This window comes from Megalobrama amblycephala, linkage group LG9 (assembly GCF_018812025.1).
Source record: "Megalobrama amblycephala isolate DHTTF-2021 linkage group LG9, ASM1881202v1, whole genome shotgun sequence".
NCBI classification, from domain to species: domain Eukaryota; kingdom Metazoa; phylum Chordata; class Actinopteri; order Cypriniformes; family Xenocyprididae; genus Megalobrama; species Megalobrama amblycephala.
Window position 1 is genome coordinate 567,935 of NC_063052.1, and position 14,488 is coordinate 582,422.

The 14,488-nt window shown below is 34.2% G+C and overlaps 2 protein-coding genes across 6 annotated transcripts in view; both read left to right on the forward strand.

The window, feature by feature from the left end:
• crybg2 (crystallin beta-gamma domain containing 2) overlaps nt 1-3,387 on the forward strand; it is a 43,648-nt gene extending 40,261 nt beyond the window's left edge. For both annotated transcript variants that reach the window (XM_048201047.1, XM_048201048.1), the window contains 5 exons: nt 95-234; nt 763-886; nt 981-1,139; nt 1,515-1,674; nt 2,631-3,387. In XM_048201047.1, coding sequence (XP_048057004.1) covers nt 95-234; nt 763-886; nt 981-1,139; nt 1,515-1,674; nt 2,631-2,719 — 672 coding nt within the window. In that variant the 3' untranslated portion in view covers nt 2,720-3,387. The remainder of the gene's footprint in view (nt 1-94; nt 235-762; nt 887-980; nt 1,140-1,514; nt 1,675-2,630) is intronic.
• A 2,169-nt stretch (nt 3,388-5,556) lies between these two features.
• Nucleotides 5,557-11,589, forward strand: anxa14 (annexin A14). 4 transcript variants are annotated; one of them, XM_048201051.1, is made up of 14 exons: nt 5,557-5,675; nt 5,954-6,146; nt 6,800-6,876; nt 6,972-7,074; nt 7,163-7,251; nt 7,489-7,602; nt 7,693-7,783; nt 8,618-8,697; nt 8,806-8,844; nt 10,119-10,209; nt 10,292-10,399; nt 10,493-10,548; nt 11,181-11,288; nt 11,413-11,589. In XM_048201051.1, the coding sequence occupies exons 3-14, from the start codon at nt 6,835-6,837 to the stop codon at nt 11,470-11,472; spliced, it is 981 nt and encodes a 326-aa protein (XP_048057008.1). In that variant the 5' UTR covers nt 5,557-5,675; nt 5,954-6,146; nt 6,800-6,834; the 3' UTR covers nt 11,473-11,589. The 4 variants fall into 4 exon arrangements, with proteins under 4 accessions (XP_048057008.1, XP_048057006.1, XP_048057009.1 ...); XM_048201049.1 differs by lacking the exon at nt 5,557-5,675 and adding an exon at nt 5,735-5,820; XM_048201050.1 differs by lacking the exon at nt 5,557-5,675 and adding an exon at nt 5,860-5,877.
• The last annotated feature ends 2,899 nt before the right edge of the window (nt 11,590-14,488 follow it).

Here is a 14,488-nt window from a genome sequence, read left to right on the forward strand (position 1 = left end):
CATGAGGTGAATTCAATGCCAGTATTGCCTAAATCTCATTATGATGGTGTGTGATGACATAGTCACTGATTTTGTCGTTTGTTTTCTCTCTCAGACATTTTCCGTGCCGTCGATCTCTCTCTTCGGACTGGAGTGCTTTGAAGGTCGGGAGGTCACTATCGACACGCAGGTTTCCAACATGCAGGAGGAAGGATTTAATACACACTTCCTCTCTGTCAGAGTCAACAGCGGTTGGTGAGTTTGCAATTATTATTGCTTCATATTAGTGCCATTGCCATTCAACAGTTTGGGGTCGGTACGATAACTTAATGTTTTTGAAAGAGTCTCTTCTGCTAATCAAAGCTGCATTTATTTGATCAAAAATACAGTAAAAATTGTGAAATATTTTTACAATGTAAATCAGCTGTTTTCTATGTGAATATATAGTAAAGTGTAATTTATTCCTGTGATCAAAGCTGAATTTTCAGCATCATTACTCCAGTCTTCAGTGTCACATGATCCTTCAGAAATCATTCTGATATGATGATTTGATGCTCAAGAAACATTGAAAACAGTCATATTTCTGTGGAAACCGTCATGCATTTTATCTTTTGGGATTCTTTGATGAATATAAAACAGCATTTATTTCAAATAGAATCTTTTGTAACATTATAAATGTCTTTACTGTCACTTTTGATCAATTTAATGCATCCTTGCTGAATAAGACTATTAATCTCTTTTTTTAAAAATTAAATCTTAGTGTGCATGTCGATCTCTCCGCAGCTGGGTGTTATGTGAACATAGTAACTACAGGGGGCGCCAGTTCCTTTTGGAGCCCATTGAAATCACAAGCTGGCACAAATTCAGCTCTGTCTCCTGTATCGGTTCCCTGTATCCAGTCAGACAGGTTCGTACCACCTTCACATGACCGATTCAGAATGTTTTGTTCACAAGACAACACGGTATAATTTTGCATGTCCATGTTTTAATAATCCCTACAGAAGCAAAGACTGTTCCGCATCAGGAATAAGGAGACGGGCCACTGTATATCAGTGCAGGGCGGTGTGGAGGACATGAAGACGGGCCGTGTGGTCGTGTCGGAGCAGGTGGAGGGAATGAGTGACGTTTGGCTTTACCAGGACGGGCTCATCAAGAACAAGGTGTGCATGCGTTACGCTTCCACACAGTAAAATCGGCTCTGCTCAGAGTACATATGGTCCCTCTCTAAATAGTGTTAAAGTAACACTGAAGCAGAGTTAAAGTTAATGAGATAATTAAGCAATTAATAAGGCTGTGACTGAAGTCAGTTGTAGTTCTTGTTTCTCTTTTCTTCAGTGATTCTGCTTGTTAACAGCAGGCGTTCATCACTAATGCACAATCATCACTTAATTCATTGTTTAATTATCTCATTAACTTTAACTCTGCTTCAGTGTTACTTTAACACTATTTAGAGAGGGACCATATGTGCTCTGAGCAGAACTTATTTAACTTATAGTTTGGAACTGAGCTTTGAACATGTGGTGTCTGTGTGTCAGCTGGCCCGAACCACGAGTCTGCAGGTCATGGGGAACGTGGAGTCCGGCGCCAAGGTGGTGCTGTGGACGGAGACGCGTGTGCCCGTGCAGACGTGGAGCGCACAGGTCAGAGGTCGCATCTCCAGCAACATCTTCCCTGGGATGGTGCTGGACATCAAGGGTGAGAGGAACAAGCTTTAATACAGTGTTATTAAAAAATATCTATCATAAAACATATTATTTTATTAATATTGTTATCAATAAATAAAATAATGATATTAATGATATCAATACAGAAATGTCGGGCTGTACTTTAAAAAACATCTTTGCATAATTATTTTGCATGCAGTTTTTTAATTGCATTTACTAGCATTAAATAAGGAACACTTTACATTTTTACTAAACTAAATGTACTGCAAAAGGCTATAAGGTGATTAAAAATGGTGGAAAAATTGGTGGCCTGTAAAAAACATTCAAAAGTTTAGGGGCTGTAATTTTTTTTAAAGAAAGAAAGAAATACTTTTATTCAGTAATGATGCATTCACAAAAATATGAAGCTGTTTTCAACATTGATAATAATCATAAATGTTTCTTGAGCAGCAAATCATCATATCAGAATGATTTCTGAAGGATCATGTGACACTGAAGACTGAAGTAATGATGCTGAAAATTCAGCTTTGATCACAGGAATAAATTACATTTTAGTATATATTCACATAGAAAACAGCTGTTTTACATTGAAACAAATATTTCACAATTTTTAATGTATTTTTGATCAAATAAATGTAGTCTTGGTGAGCAGAAGAGACTCTTTCAAAAACATTAAAAAATCTTACAGAACTGGTAGTGCATACTTTCCCTTATAAATTTAAAATATATAAATTCCTATATAAGTATATAGATTTCAACCTTAAATCTTGATGTTGGAAACACAAAGTTCATGTCCTTGTTATTTGACTGTGACTCAAAACTAAATAATTGTCCAAAACTAATTCTAAACTTACGGTAAGCTGGTTTCTGCCATAGAATAAAAAAATAAAAAGTATTAACTTTTTATTCTATGACAGAAGCAATCTTCCATAAAAACTACATTGGTGTAAAAAAAACATGTGGCAATTCTATTCCTCTTTTTTACAGGAGGCAAAACATACGACAAACAGCATTTAGTGATCCGAGAGGAGAATGAGGAGAGCGAGAGCCAACAGTGGGAGCTGGAGTTTGTTTAACCCCGCCCCCTCTCATGTTCATGTGACCTGACTCCACCCACTCCTCCTCATGACACACGACACTCATTCTCCCGTGCAGCTGAAGAGAGTTTCTCTGTGTGGAAGAGATAAAACACACATTTACCAATGAGAGTGAAACACCATCCGAGCTTCTGATTGTGAATCGTAAAGCTCTCGCCTGAATGTGGGTGTGTCTTATTTGCACATAGTTTGAATAAATATTACATACAGGTCATTTTACGGTGTACACACTGAAGATGGTGCTGGTGGTTTAACTTTTATAATGTCACTGAAAAACGAGATATTTTTCATATGCATCACATTGTTGAATATCGTGCATTTGTATTTTTCTAAGCATTCTTTCATTTCTGCTCATTATGTTGTTTACACGCTAATGTTATTTTATTTTCCTAGATATTATTCGACATATTGGGTATATTCTGGAACGTGTGCTTTAATATCAATGTCTGCGATTTACTTTATAGCCGCTGCAAATCTTGCCGGGTTTCGGTCTGTTGTGTCGTTTTTAATACCAGAAAGTGTGTTGATGTCAAAGTCTCTGGAAATCCAAGAAAGTTTTTATGTGTAAATGTTATTTTTCAAGTACAATGTGAAATATTATGTAACAGGGAGTGGCTTTAATTTTGTAATAAAACTGTAAAATGAAATCATGTTTGAATGTTTTTGACTTTAATGCATTGACGTGTTTGTAGTTTCTGCTCTTATTATGTTAAAGACAACGTACTGAAATGCTATTTAACCCCTTAAGGTTATTGCCTTTTTTTATATCATATATTTTAGTAATCATCATTCGAAAGCCTGTGCAAACCGTTTTGAAATCGAATGTTGCATTACCATGAAAACAGTACTTTAATTTCTCTTAGCAAGCTCCTCCCCTAGTGGGCGGGGTCAGGTTTCATATTACAATATTTATAGTCAAAACCTTTTCTAATCTTGACAAAACACATATCGTCAGAAAGGTCTCACGGTTCCATATCTGCCAACTGTTTTGTGAAAATACAAGTGATATTTGGACAGAAATGTATCAATTTGTAACAGGAGAATGCATTAAAAAAATTTCAATAGAATGTCGGTGATATTCGGTGGCTATTTTTGTTACAACGCCTAAACAAAATATCATAGGAACTTCAATTTTTGTGATTTCAACTTCAAATTTGGAACACAACATGGTTAGACATATGGCTTTCATTTGATGGAGTCAAATATATTTGATAAAATATAAATTTTATATAAAATAAAAAAATGTTTAGCACAGTACATTTGATTTACAGTAAATTTAAACTTCCATAACTTTTTCATACTTAATTTTTTCAAGTATAATCAAAGACTATAGAATAACACAAGACGTGTCACTCGTATTGTTTTGAATGGGAGAAAGTGTAACGCGCAATAGACCTTTACCAGAGAAACAAGCGCGCCGCCATCTTTATGAAATTGTCTTTTAACTTCCGTTTTGCGGTAGCTCTGTACATTTCTATGGCATCGCTGTCAAAGAATAATTAGATGGTTAAGTGGATTTACATGTTGTAGAGTTAATGAAAGTTATCATGAGCATTGTTATGTTTAAAGCAGATGTCTTAACAAATGTCAGTAGATCGGGAAGATTTTAAAACGAGCAGTTCATTCATAAACGTAATATCGCTGTGGAAATACAAACCGGAAGTCAAAAGACAACGAGCGCAACGCTGAAAAGGGGCGGGGCTACATAAGGTCTATATGGCGGAATAAGTCCCGCCTTCTAAATAAGAGCCAATCGCCGACTTGTAAAGTCTTTGCATCACTTCAGCAGCCGTTAGAATCACCGGTTTCTATAGAAACAGTCAGACGCGCGCCTCCGAAGAGACGCGCATTTAGGTCTGCGCATGCGCATTAGCTTGATCCAGCCTGAAAAATACAGTTTTTTGTCATGATTCGAGCGTTTAGAAACTAAATTTATGAGCCGGTTGTTGTTAGATTTCATTGTTGATTTCAAATATGAAATTTAATCGTAAGGTTGGCAAACAGTTTTGGAGAATTTGATGTTTCCCCATTCAAAGAGATTGCAGGATGCCCGATAGGCGTTTCAAAGATGGCCGCCGAGTGAAATGACTTGTCTTAAAGGGACTTTGGTATAATCTGTGGAGTGTCTTCTTTAAAACAAGACCAAACGTAGGTCTGTACTCCAAAGCATTCTTGAATTATAATCATTTAAGTTTGGAGAGTGCATTTTCATGTCTATTCTAAAAAAAAAAAAAATGGGGGGTTAGACTTGTTAGTGGTATCATCTTCTCCAACCACATAGCAACAGCCCTAGCAACCACCCAAATACCCTAGCAACGACATAGCAAACTATTTGTCTGTCTAAACAAACACTTCAAACTTTCAGGCTTGGCTTTCTCAAGCAAACATCAAGGTTTGTTTACACTTTCCTTGTTTAAACTTTCCTCAACTAGTTTCTTATGACAATTAATAAAACGCAACTTGTATCAGTATACATGTGCAGAACTAACAAAAATATGTGCTAAGAACATTTTCTGTTATGAAAATTTTATTTAAGATTGTTCAAAATGTCCAATGTTTTAAAAATGTTTTTTCTTGGTTATATGAACGTTACTGGAACATTCCATTCTTCAAACATTATGGGAATGTTACTTTTGAGTGTTCTCTGACTTTGAGAACATTCTTAAAGAACGTTCCATTAACGTTACTGGAAGAACTTTGAGAGAACCTTGACAGAATGTTCCCTGTTTGCTGTTTTATCTCGGCTCAGGAATCTGGATGTTCTGCCAAGGGACTGAATGACTCTGAGATCAGATCGCTGAGATTCCGGCGTGACGGATTGCAGTGTTTGTTACGTGTAAAGACGTCTGATAACGGCTGTGAATGAATGCAGATGTCATGTTATCTGAACGGCTCTCCAAACCAAACGCCACACCTGCTGATGTTGCTCTTTCAGGTGGAGGTTGATTCTCCTGATATGTTCAGTGTTTGACTTGAGCTTATTTACACGGTCACATGCAAGTTCAGCTCTGTTGACATTAACAACACCTTCATTTCTCACATTACAACCTGTTTTTCCCAGCATCTTTAGCACCGACACTGTAAATCCAAACATGATCTTTTGAGTTTTCATTTGAAGTATCTTTGTAATTGAAAAGGTTGTTTTGGGTGAAATGTGTTCAATTGTGTCTTCCAGTTCTGCAGGTTTTTTTTAAGGTTTTTGTGTGTCTCCAGGTTACACCCATGATGGGATATCTGATCTGATCCGATCTGATCCGAGCCATTGAGAACTTCTATTTGGTTTGAGGCGTCTGAGAACTACGGCGTACGGAAAGCCGAAGCTGTTTATTCCTCAAAAGTCTTTTAAAACGTAGATTTTTTTGAGTTTGATGAGCTGAAAGTCGATTTCCACAAGAATCTTTAACAGGTAAACGAACGCAACTAGTCTTTCTGTCTTGTTTTCTGAAATAATCATGAAAATTAAGTGAGTTTGTGAGTAAAACAAGATCAAATATCTGTCAGTGGAGTCAGAAAATCATCTTGTTGAATGAAGTTTATTTCTCTGACTCCACTGACAGATATTTGCTCTTGTTTTAAGCACAAACTCACTTACTTTTGATGATTATTTAAAATAATTTTGTTTCTTCAGTAAATGGATCTTGATTTAAGAATGTTTAGATATTTGTACTAGAAAATAAGACAAAAATACTGAGGAAGAACATCATTTTTTTTTTTTTTTAATTGTTGGTTTAACTTAAAAAAGTAAGTTGCCTTAAAATTTATGTTCGTTGAAATTAAAAAATTTGAGTTAATACAATGAAGGCGATTGGTTTAATCAACAGAAACTCAAAATATTATGTTATCTGAACCATATTAATGATCTAAGTTGATTTGACAAAAGAATGTTGTGATAATAAATCATGAAAATGCAGTGTAGGGACAGGTTTGCCGGTTTAAACAGCTGTAAGTACATGCACATATATATTTTTAATACAATATAAAAGCATGCATGAAAAGCACATTGTATCAAATGATTCATTTGAATGTTAGCACATGCTTGGACTGTTTTTCTCCACACAGATTGTGAATAACATCCTTCACTGATAAGAGCTGCGATGGAGACAGAATCAAACCCACAGGATTCGTCTCCACTGATGGTCAGATCCTGGATCAGTTGTTGTGTCGTACTTCAGTAACATTGTTTGTCTTCTCAATACCATTTTCTCTTCTACACTTTCATCCCTTTACACAGACCGAAGGCATGTGGTGGGGAACGCTGGGATCCGTTCGGCCCTTCCCAAATTTCCGTGCCGAGAGAGATGTTACAGTCCTTCAGGCTGCTCTGGAGAAGAAAGGTTCATTGACATGAATGACTATTGTGGTATAATCATCCGACCGCTAGTGAATGTTTTTAATTCAAACGACTGTATCTCTCTGTTAAAGATGTGAGCACTGTTGTGAGAATACTGACCAATCGCAGTAACTCTCAGAGACAATCTCTGGCCCGCGCCTACAAGAACGTCTCACAAAAGGTAAGAGACTAATTCAAGACTTGTAAAAGGGCGTAATATGGCGTCTTTAAAGAACATCTAAACAGGAAGGACATTTTGTGAAATTTGGTTTAGGTTTAGGGAACAGAAAATATTATTAACTCAGTATAAAATCAATAGAAGGCAATGGATAATCCCCATGATGATAGAGATAAAAAAAATTCCTTTCCTTGGAAATCATGACGAATAGACAAAATGGTGTGTGTGTGTGTGTTACAGGATCTGGACGCAAGTCTGAAGAAGGTTCTGTCCGGTGATCTTCAGTCTCTGATACTCGGTCTGATGATGACACCGGAGCAGTTTGAGGCCCATCGCCTGCGCAAAGCCATGGAGGTTCAGCATTAATCACTAGAATAGTGTGTATGTGTGTTTGACTACAGATCCACATCCATTCAGACTGTATCCGTGTGTGTGTGTGTTCAGGGCGCTGGTACAGATGAAGAAACTCTTTTGGAGGTTTTGTGCACCAGGACGCCGCGGCAGCTCTCCAACATCACGACTACATACAGTCAAGGTGCTTTATAAGAACAATTTAGAAAAATGTTGAAACTTTTGATTTAATTAATGCAATTAAAAGCCTCTTGTCTTTTGAAATGTCTCACTTTGGACCCTGAATTAAAGCATTTCATTTTGTCATAGAATTAAAAAGCTCAAACCTTTATGTCAGTAACTGATCTGTAATATGATCAGTCAACATGAACATTAATATTTACAGGGAATTATGATCATACTGTAACTGACACTAATTGCATTTGATTATTGTCATTTTTTGTTATAATAATCAGAACAAAGACTGCCAGTGTATTTTAATCAAGGAGTTATAAGAAATAAGATTTATTTTATATTTATTTATGATAATACACTTTCACTTCAAAATATTGGGGTCAGATTTAGATCATTTAAAAATACAGTAAAAATAGTGAAATATTTTTACAATGTAAATCAGCTGTTTTCTATGTGAATATATAGTAAAGTGTAATTTATTCCTGTGATCAAAGCTGAATTTTCCAGTCTTCAGTGTCACATGATCCTTCAGAAATCATTCTAATATGATGATTTGCTGCTCAAGAAACATTTATGATTATTATCAGTGTTGAAAACAGTTCAGAATTTAGTGGAAACTGATTTTTCAGGATTCTTTGATGAATAGAAAGTTCAAAAGAGCAGCATTTATTTTTTTTGTAACATTATAAATCTGTCACTTTGGATCAGTTTAATGCATCCTTGAACAATTACTTTTAAAAATAAATATTATATTATCACTGTAATATTCAGTTCAATAAGAACTGATAATTGAATCTCTTTTGTGTTTGTGTGTGTTTGAATGTTTCATCATTGACTTTATCAGAGTTCAAGCGGGATTTGGAGAAAGATTTGCTCAGTGAATCCAGTGGGGATTTTTCCAAGCTCATTGTGGCATTGTTGAAGGTGAGACGTGTTAAACATTTACCACCAAAACCAATTTCTTTGCTCTCATACATCATCACTGTGTCAATATCCCGTTTTATGATGCTCTCTCTCTCTCTTCTTTATCAGAAAGAGAATGGGTCGGGAGTTATTGACCAGGATATAGTAGTGAGTCCGTATGCATTCATCACAGATTCTTCTCATTTTGGGCTGAATTGTTCCTTTAAAGGCGCTCAGAGTCACACTGCTCTTATTCAGAGATGGTTGATAAAGGTTTAACTATCAAACCTCTGATGTTGATTTTGCTTTGTTTAATCCGCTGCACTGCGTCTGATGACCTCTAGATGACCTCAGAAACAGGATTCAGATTGTCACAGGGTGACCGATAACAGTTTCTGCTCTTGCAAAATAAGATTATTTTCTTGTTTTAAGCACAAATTCACCTAATTTTCATGACTGATTTGGCAGATGTGTATCAATGAAAATGCTAAAAATATATTCATAGTAAGTGACTAATTTTTCACTCTAAATGCAATATAAAAATGCAAATGCAAAAAGGAAATTCTTTTAAGCAAATATGCAACTTACACACATACTGAAACTTATTTATATACTCTTAGAAAAGTTGAGATTATGACAAAAAGTCAAAATTATGACAGTCATAAATGACATTAAAATTTGGAATGATGGCATAAAAAGTCAAAATTATGACAAAAAGTCAAAATTATACTGTCAAAATTATGGCATATTAAGTCAAATATGACATAAAAAGTTGAAATGATGCCAAAAAGTAAAAAAAAAAAAATGACATAAAAAGTTTGATATAAAAAACTTATGATATAAAAGTTCGAAATTATGACATACCAAATCATAATAATGAGAAAAAATTTATAATTTCAACATTTATCTCATATGATTTGCTAGAGCATGATTCATTTTCTAATGTGGCAGAAATGGGCTTAAATTTGAAGTTTTGTTCGCTGTGATTTAAATCAATGGGTTGCAGTGAAATGATTGTTTTGGGGTGAAAAGCTTCTAGTTCTGAGTCTTTGAGGCCCATAAAAGACCAGCTGTGCTCAAACCCTTACTGTAATATTTCAAGATATTGTTTATTTATAATGTAAGCATGTATATATGGCCCTCTAGCTGCCTTTATATTTACATGATTTTAATCAATTTTTTTTTCAACATCATATATTTTGGGACTAGAAAAAACATGGATCTCTTCTCTCATAAAATTAACCAAGCGCCAAATGCGTGTAAAAATAGGCGTATGAAATGTTGTCAATCGTCAGTAGGTCGGTAACATTTTTATGAATTCTAACAATGCAGTCATTTTGTTTCTCCAGTAAATGTATCTTGATTTAAGAATGTTTTGACATTTGTGCTGGAAAACAAGACAGAAACACTGAAGAAGAACATCATATTATGTTGTTTTACAGACTTTATCTGAGGAGCTGAAAAACAAGAAACCTGCAGCTGATGTTTGGATCAGAATCCTGACCTCGAGACACCCGGATCATCTGCGGGTCGGTGAGTTTCAGCTGTAATTTTAGGAGCACAACAGTTGGAAAGCTAGTGTTTGGATGCGAGTGAAGCGTTGTCTGTGCTCCAGTGCTGGACGAGCTGGAGTTTGAGAACGGCCAGACGGTGGAGGACGCTTTAGAGGGACATTTTAAAGGAGTTCTGTCTGGAGACCTGAGAAAAGGCCTGAAGACACTCGGTAAACTGCTCTACGTGTGTTTAAAGGGTGTGTTAATGTGTGTGTGCTCAGTGTGGAATAATCAATAAATCCACCACTTTATATCCTCTTCAGTACGATGCATACAGAGCCAGCATCTGTTCTTGGCACAACGGATCCAAACTATGAAAGTAAGCTGTTTAACTTCAGAAATATCTTTAGAAATGTCATTTCAGACTCAAATATTGATTGATGCAGTTTTCAAATCATCGACTTTGCAACAAATATCCAAACAAAGATATAAAACCTAAAAAAAAATCTAGAAATGTTTGTGCGAGAATGGAAAACATCATTAGCTCAATATAAAAGCAACAGAAGTCAATGAAATCATTGAAGAAAAAAAACATTCGTACACAAATCTTGAAATGAACAGAAAAGTACTGTGTTCCATCCAAATGAATGAATGAATGAATGACAGACTGTCAATAAACAAACTTTTGCATGTCAGATGTGTGTATCAATGAAAATCATAAAATTACTTCCTCAAATTCGATATATTAAATTCATGCAAATGCAAACCGGGAAGTTCTATTAAACAAATATACAATTTTACACACATATTTGTTTATGCACTCTTTATTGGTGTTTTCATGAAGAGCCTTTAACATCACTGAAGCTTTCCACTGGATTAAAGGTTCTTTAAAGTTGCACTATTCACACTGAGAATGAGATTGTTCGTTTAAGATCTGATCACTGAAAGCTGTCGCTGTATAGAGTGTAGTGTGTGTTGTGGTTCAGCTGGAGATGTGTTGATCTGTTTCAGGCCGCAGTGGTTCAGGGTGTGATTGTGTCTCACAGTGAGGAGGATCTGCTGAGAGTGCGAGTCGCGTTCCTTCAGTTGACGGGGACTTCACTGTACACGGCCTTACAGGTCTCTAACACACACACACACACACACACACACACACACACACACTCACAGGTCTTTAAACAGCCTTGACCACAATTTTTCATTTCTGAAATCATAATAATTTCTCTTTTGTTTTCCTCAACAGAAGCAGTTCAAAGGTGACCTTCAGCAGGGTTTGTTGGCTGTGTGTCGTGCCGAAGATTAGAAGTTCTGTATGTGATACAATGATAAAGGTCTCTGTGCACAAATGCACATTCCCACATATTTACTGCTGTTACACAAAAGCTTTGTTTCTGAAAATCAATAAATCAATCAATAAATAGAATGCAGCACTGTTCTTTATGAATCCTTATGGAAGCCCATATAAAGAAAAACAAACATGCTTTGGTAAAAGTCGAAATTATGAAATAAAAAGTCATAATAATGATAAAAAATAGTCAACGAATTGTCAACTTTTTTTAGCTTTTTATGTCATAATTATGATTTAGTACCACATAAGAAAGTTATGCTTTGGTAAATTATGTGGTACTAAATCATAATTATGAGATAAAAAGTCAAAATTATTAAATAAAAGGTAGAAATTTTGACATGCTAAGTTAAAATTGGCATATAAGTCGAATTTGACAACGTTGAAATTATGACAAGTTAAAATTGGCGTATAAGTCAAATTTGACAAAAAGTTGAAATTATGACAAGTTAAAATTGGCGTATAAGTCAAATTTGTCAAAAAGTTGAAATTATGACAAGTTAAAATTGGCGTATAAGTCAAATTTGACAAAAAGTTGAAATTATGACAAGTTAAAATTGACATATAAGTCAAATTTGTCAAAAAGTTGAAATTATGACAAGTTAAAATTGACATATAAGTCAAATTTGTCAAAAAGTTGAAATTATGACATGTTAAAATTGGCATATAAGTCAAATTTGACAAAAAGTTGAAATTATGACAAGTTAAAATTGACATATAAGTCAAATTTGTCAAAAAGTTGAAATTATGACATGTTAAAATTGGCATATAAGTCAAATTTGTCAAAAAGTTGAAATTATGACAAGTTAAAATTGGCATATAAGTCAAATTTGTCAAAAAGTTGAAATTATGACAAGTTAAAATTGGCATATAAGTCAAATTTGACAAAAAGTTGAAATTATGACAAGTTAAAATTGGCATATAAGTCAAATTTGACAAAAAGTTGAAATTATGACATGTTAAAATTGGCATATAAGTCAAATTTGTCAAAAAGTTGAAATTATGACAAGTTAAAATTGGCATATAAGTCAAATTTGACAAAAAATTGAAATTATGACAAGTTAAAATTGGCATATAAATCAAATTTGACAAAGTTGAAATTATGACAAGTTAAAATTGGCATATAAGTCAAATTTGACAAAATTTAAATTATGGCATACTAAATTGAACCTGATAAAAGCCCAAATTATGAAATAAAAGTTGAAATTATGACATGCTAGGTTAAAATTGGCGTATAAGTCAAATTTGACAAAGTTGAAATTATGGCATACTAAGTTGAAACTGACATAAAAGCACAAATTATTAAATAAAAGTCAAAATTATTACAAAAAGTCAAAATTATGACAAAGTAAAAATAATAACATAAAAAGTCACAATTATGACATAATTGATCCAAATTATGAAAGTAAGCTTTTTATTTCAGAAATATCTTTTTAAATGTGATTTCAGACTCAAATATTAATTGATGCTGTTTCCAAATCATCTACTTCAAATGATTTGTGTGTGTGAACAGGATTTGCCAACATTATATATTTTGAAACAAAAATATCCTAACAAAGATAAAACCTAAAATCACCTAGTAAAATACAGAAAGGATTGTGTGAGTATAGAAAATATCATCAGCTTAATATAAAAACAACAGAAGTCAATGAATAGTCCTTGTCATCATTGAAAAAAAAACAAAAAAAACATGCATGTGCAAGTTTCGATTCTCAAAATGAACAAAACAGTACTGTGTTCCATCCGAATGAATGACTGCACTGACTAAAACACACTTGCCTTTTTTGCATGGCAGATGTGTATCAATGAAAATGCTAAAAATATATTCATAGTAAGTGACTTCTGCAAATTTTTCACACTAAATTAATGCAAATGAAAAACAGGAAATTCTTTTAAGCAAATATGCAACTTTACACACATACTGAAACTTGTTTATATACTCTTAGAAAAATTGAGATTATGACAAAAAGTCAATATTATGGCAGTCATAAATGACATAAAGTCAAATATGAGATAAAAAGTTGAAATGATGCCAAAAAGTAAAAAAATATGACATAAAAAGTTTGATATAAAAAACTTATGATATAAAAGTTCGAAATTATGACATACCAAGTCATAATAATGAGAAAAAATGTATAACTTCAACATTTATCTCATATGATTTGCTAGAGCATGATTCATTTTCTAATGTGGCAGAAATGGGCTTCCATACAGAAGAGTCTCTATTCAAGACAAAATACTGATATAAATTTGAAGTTTTGTTCGCTGTGATTTAAATCAATGGGTTGCAGTGAAATGATTGTTTTGGGGTGAAAAGCTTCTAGTTCTGAGTCTTTGAGGCCCATAAAAGACCAGCTGTGCTCAAACCCTTACTGTAATATTTCAAGATATTGTTTATTTATAATGTAAGCATGTATATATGGCCCTCTAGCTGCCTTTATATTTACATGATTTTAATCAATTTTTTTTCAACATCATATTTTCTGGGACTAGAAAAAAACATTGATCTCTTCTCTCATATCAGACTGCCAGGGCCTAAAATTAACCAAGCGCCAAATGCGTGTAAAAATAGGCGTATGAAATGATGTCAATCGTCAGTAACATTTTTATGAATTCTAACAATGCAAAATTTGCTCGGGACAGAAGTTTAAGCCTTGCCAATTTAAATATTCAAGCTCAAGAAGACGCGAAAGGGAAGTTTTCTGTGCGCAAACATCCGAAGCGTGCGTCTCAGACGGCCCGCAGATTCTGAATGGAGTTTTGGATCAGTGCAGCTCTTAAAGTGACAGCAGCCTAATAAACCTGCTGCTGTCTGTGTTTTTAATGATAACCAAACAACAAAGACAAAGAAAAAATCACTCACTGCTCTTTCCTGAGTAACTTTATTAAGGATTAATCTGTGTTTAATTTATAGTAATATATATAATTTATTGTGAGTTTTCACTCGTATCACGGCAGGTAAAAAATATATTTA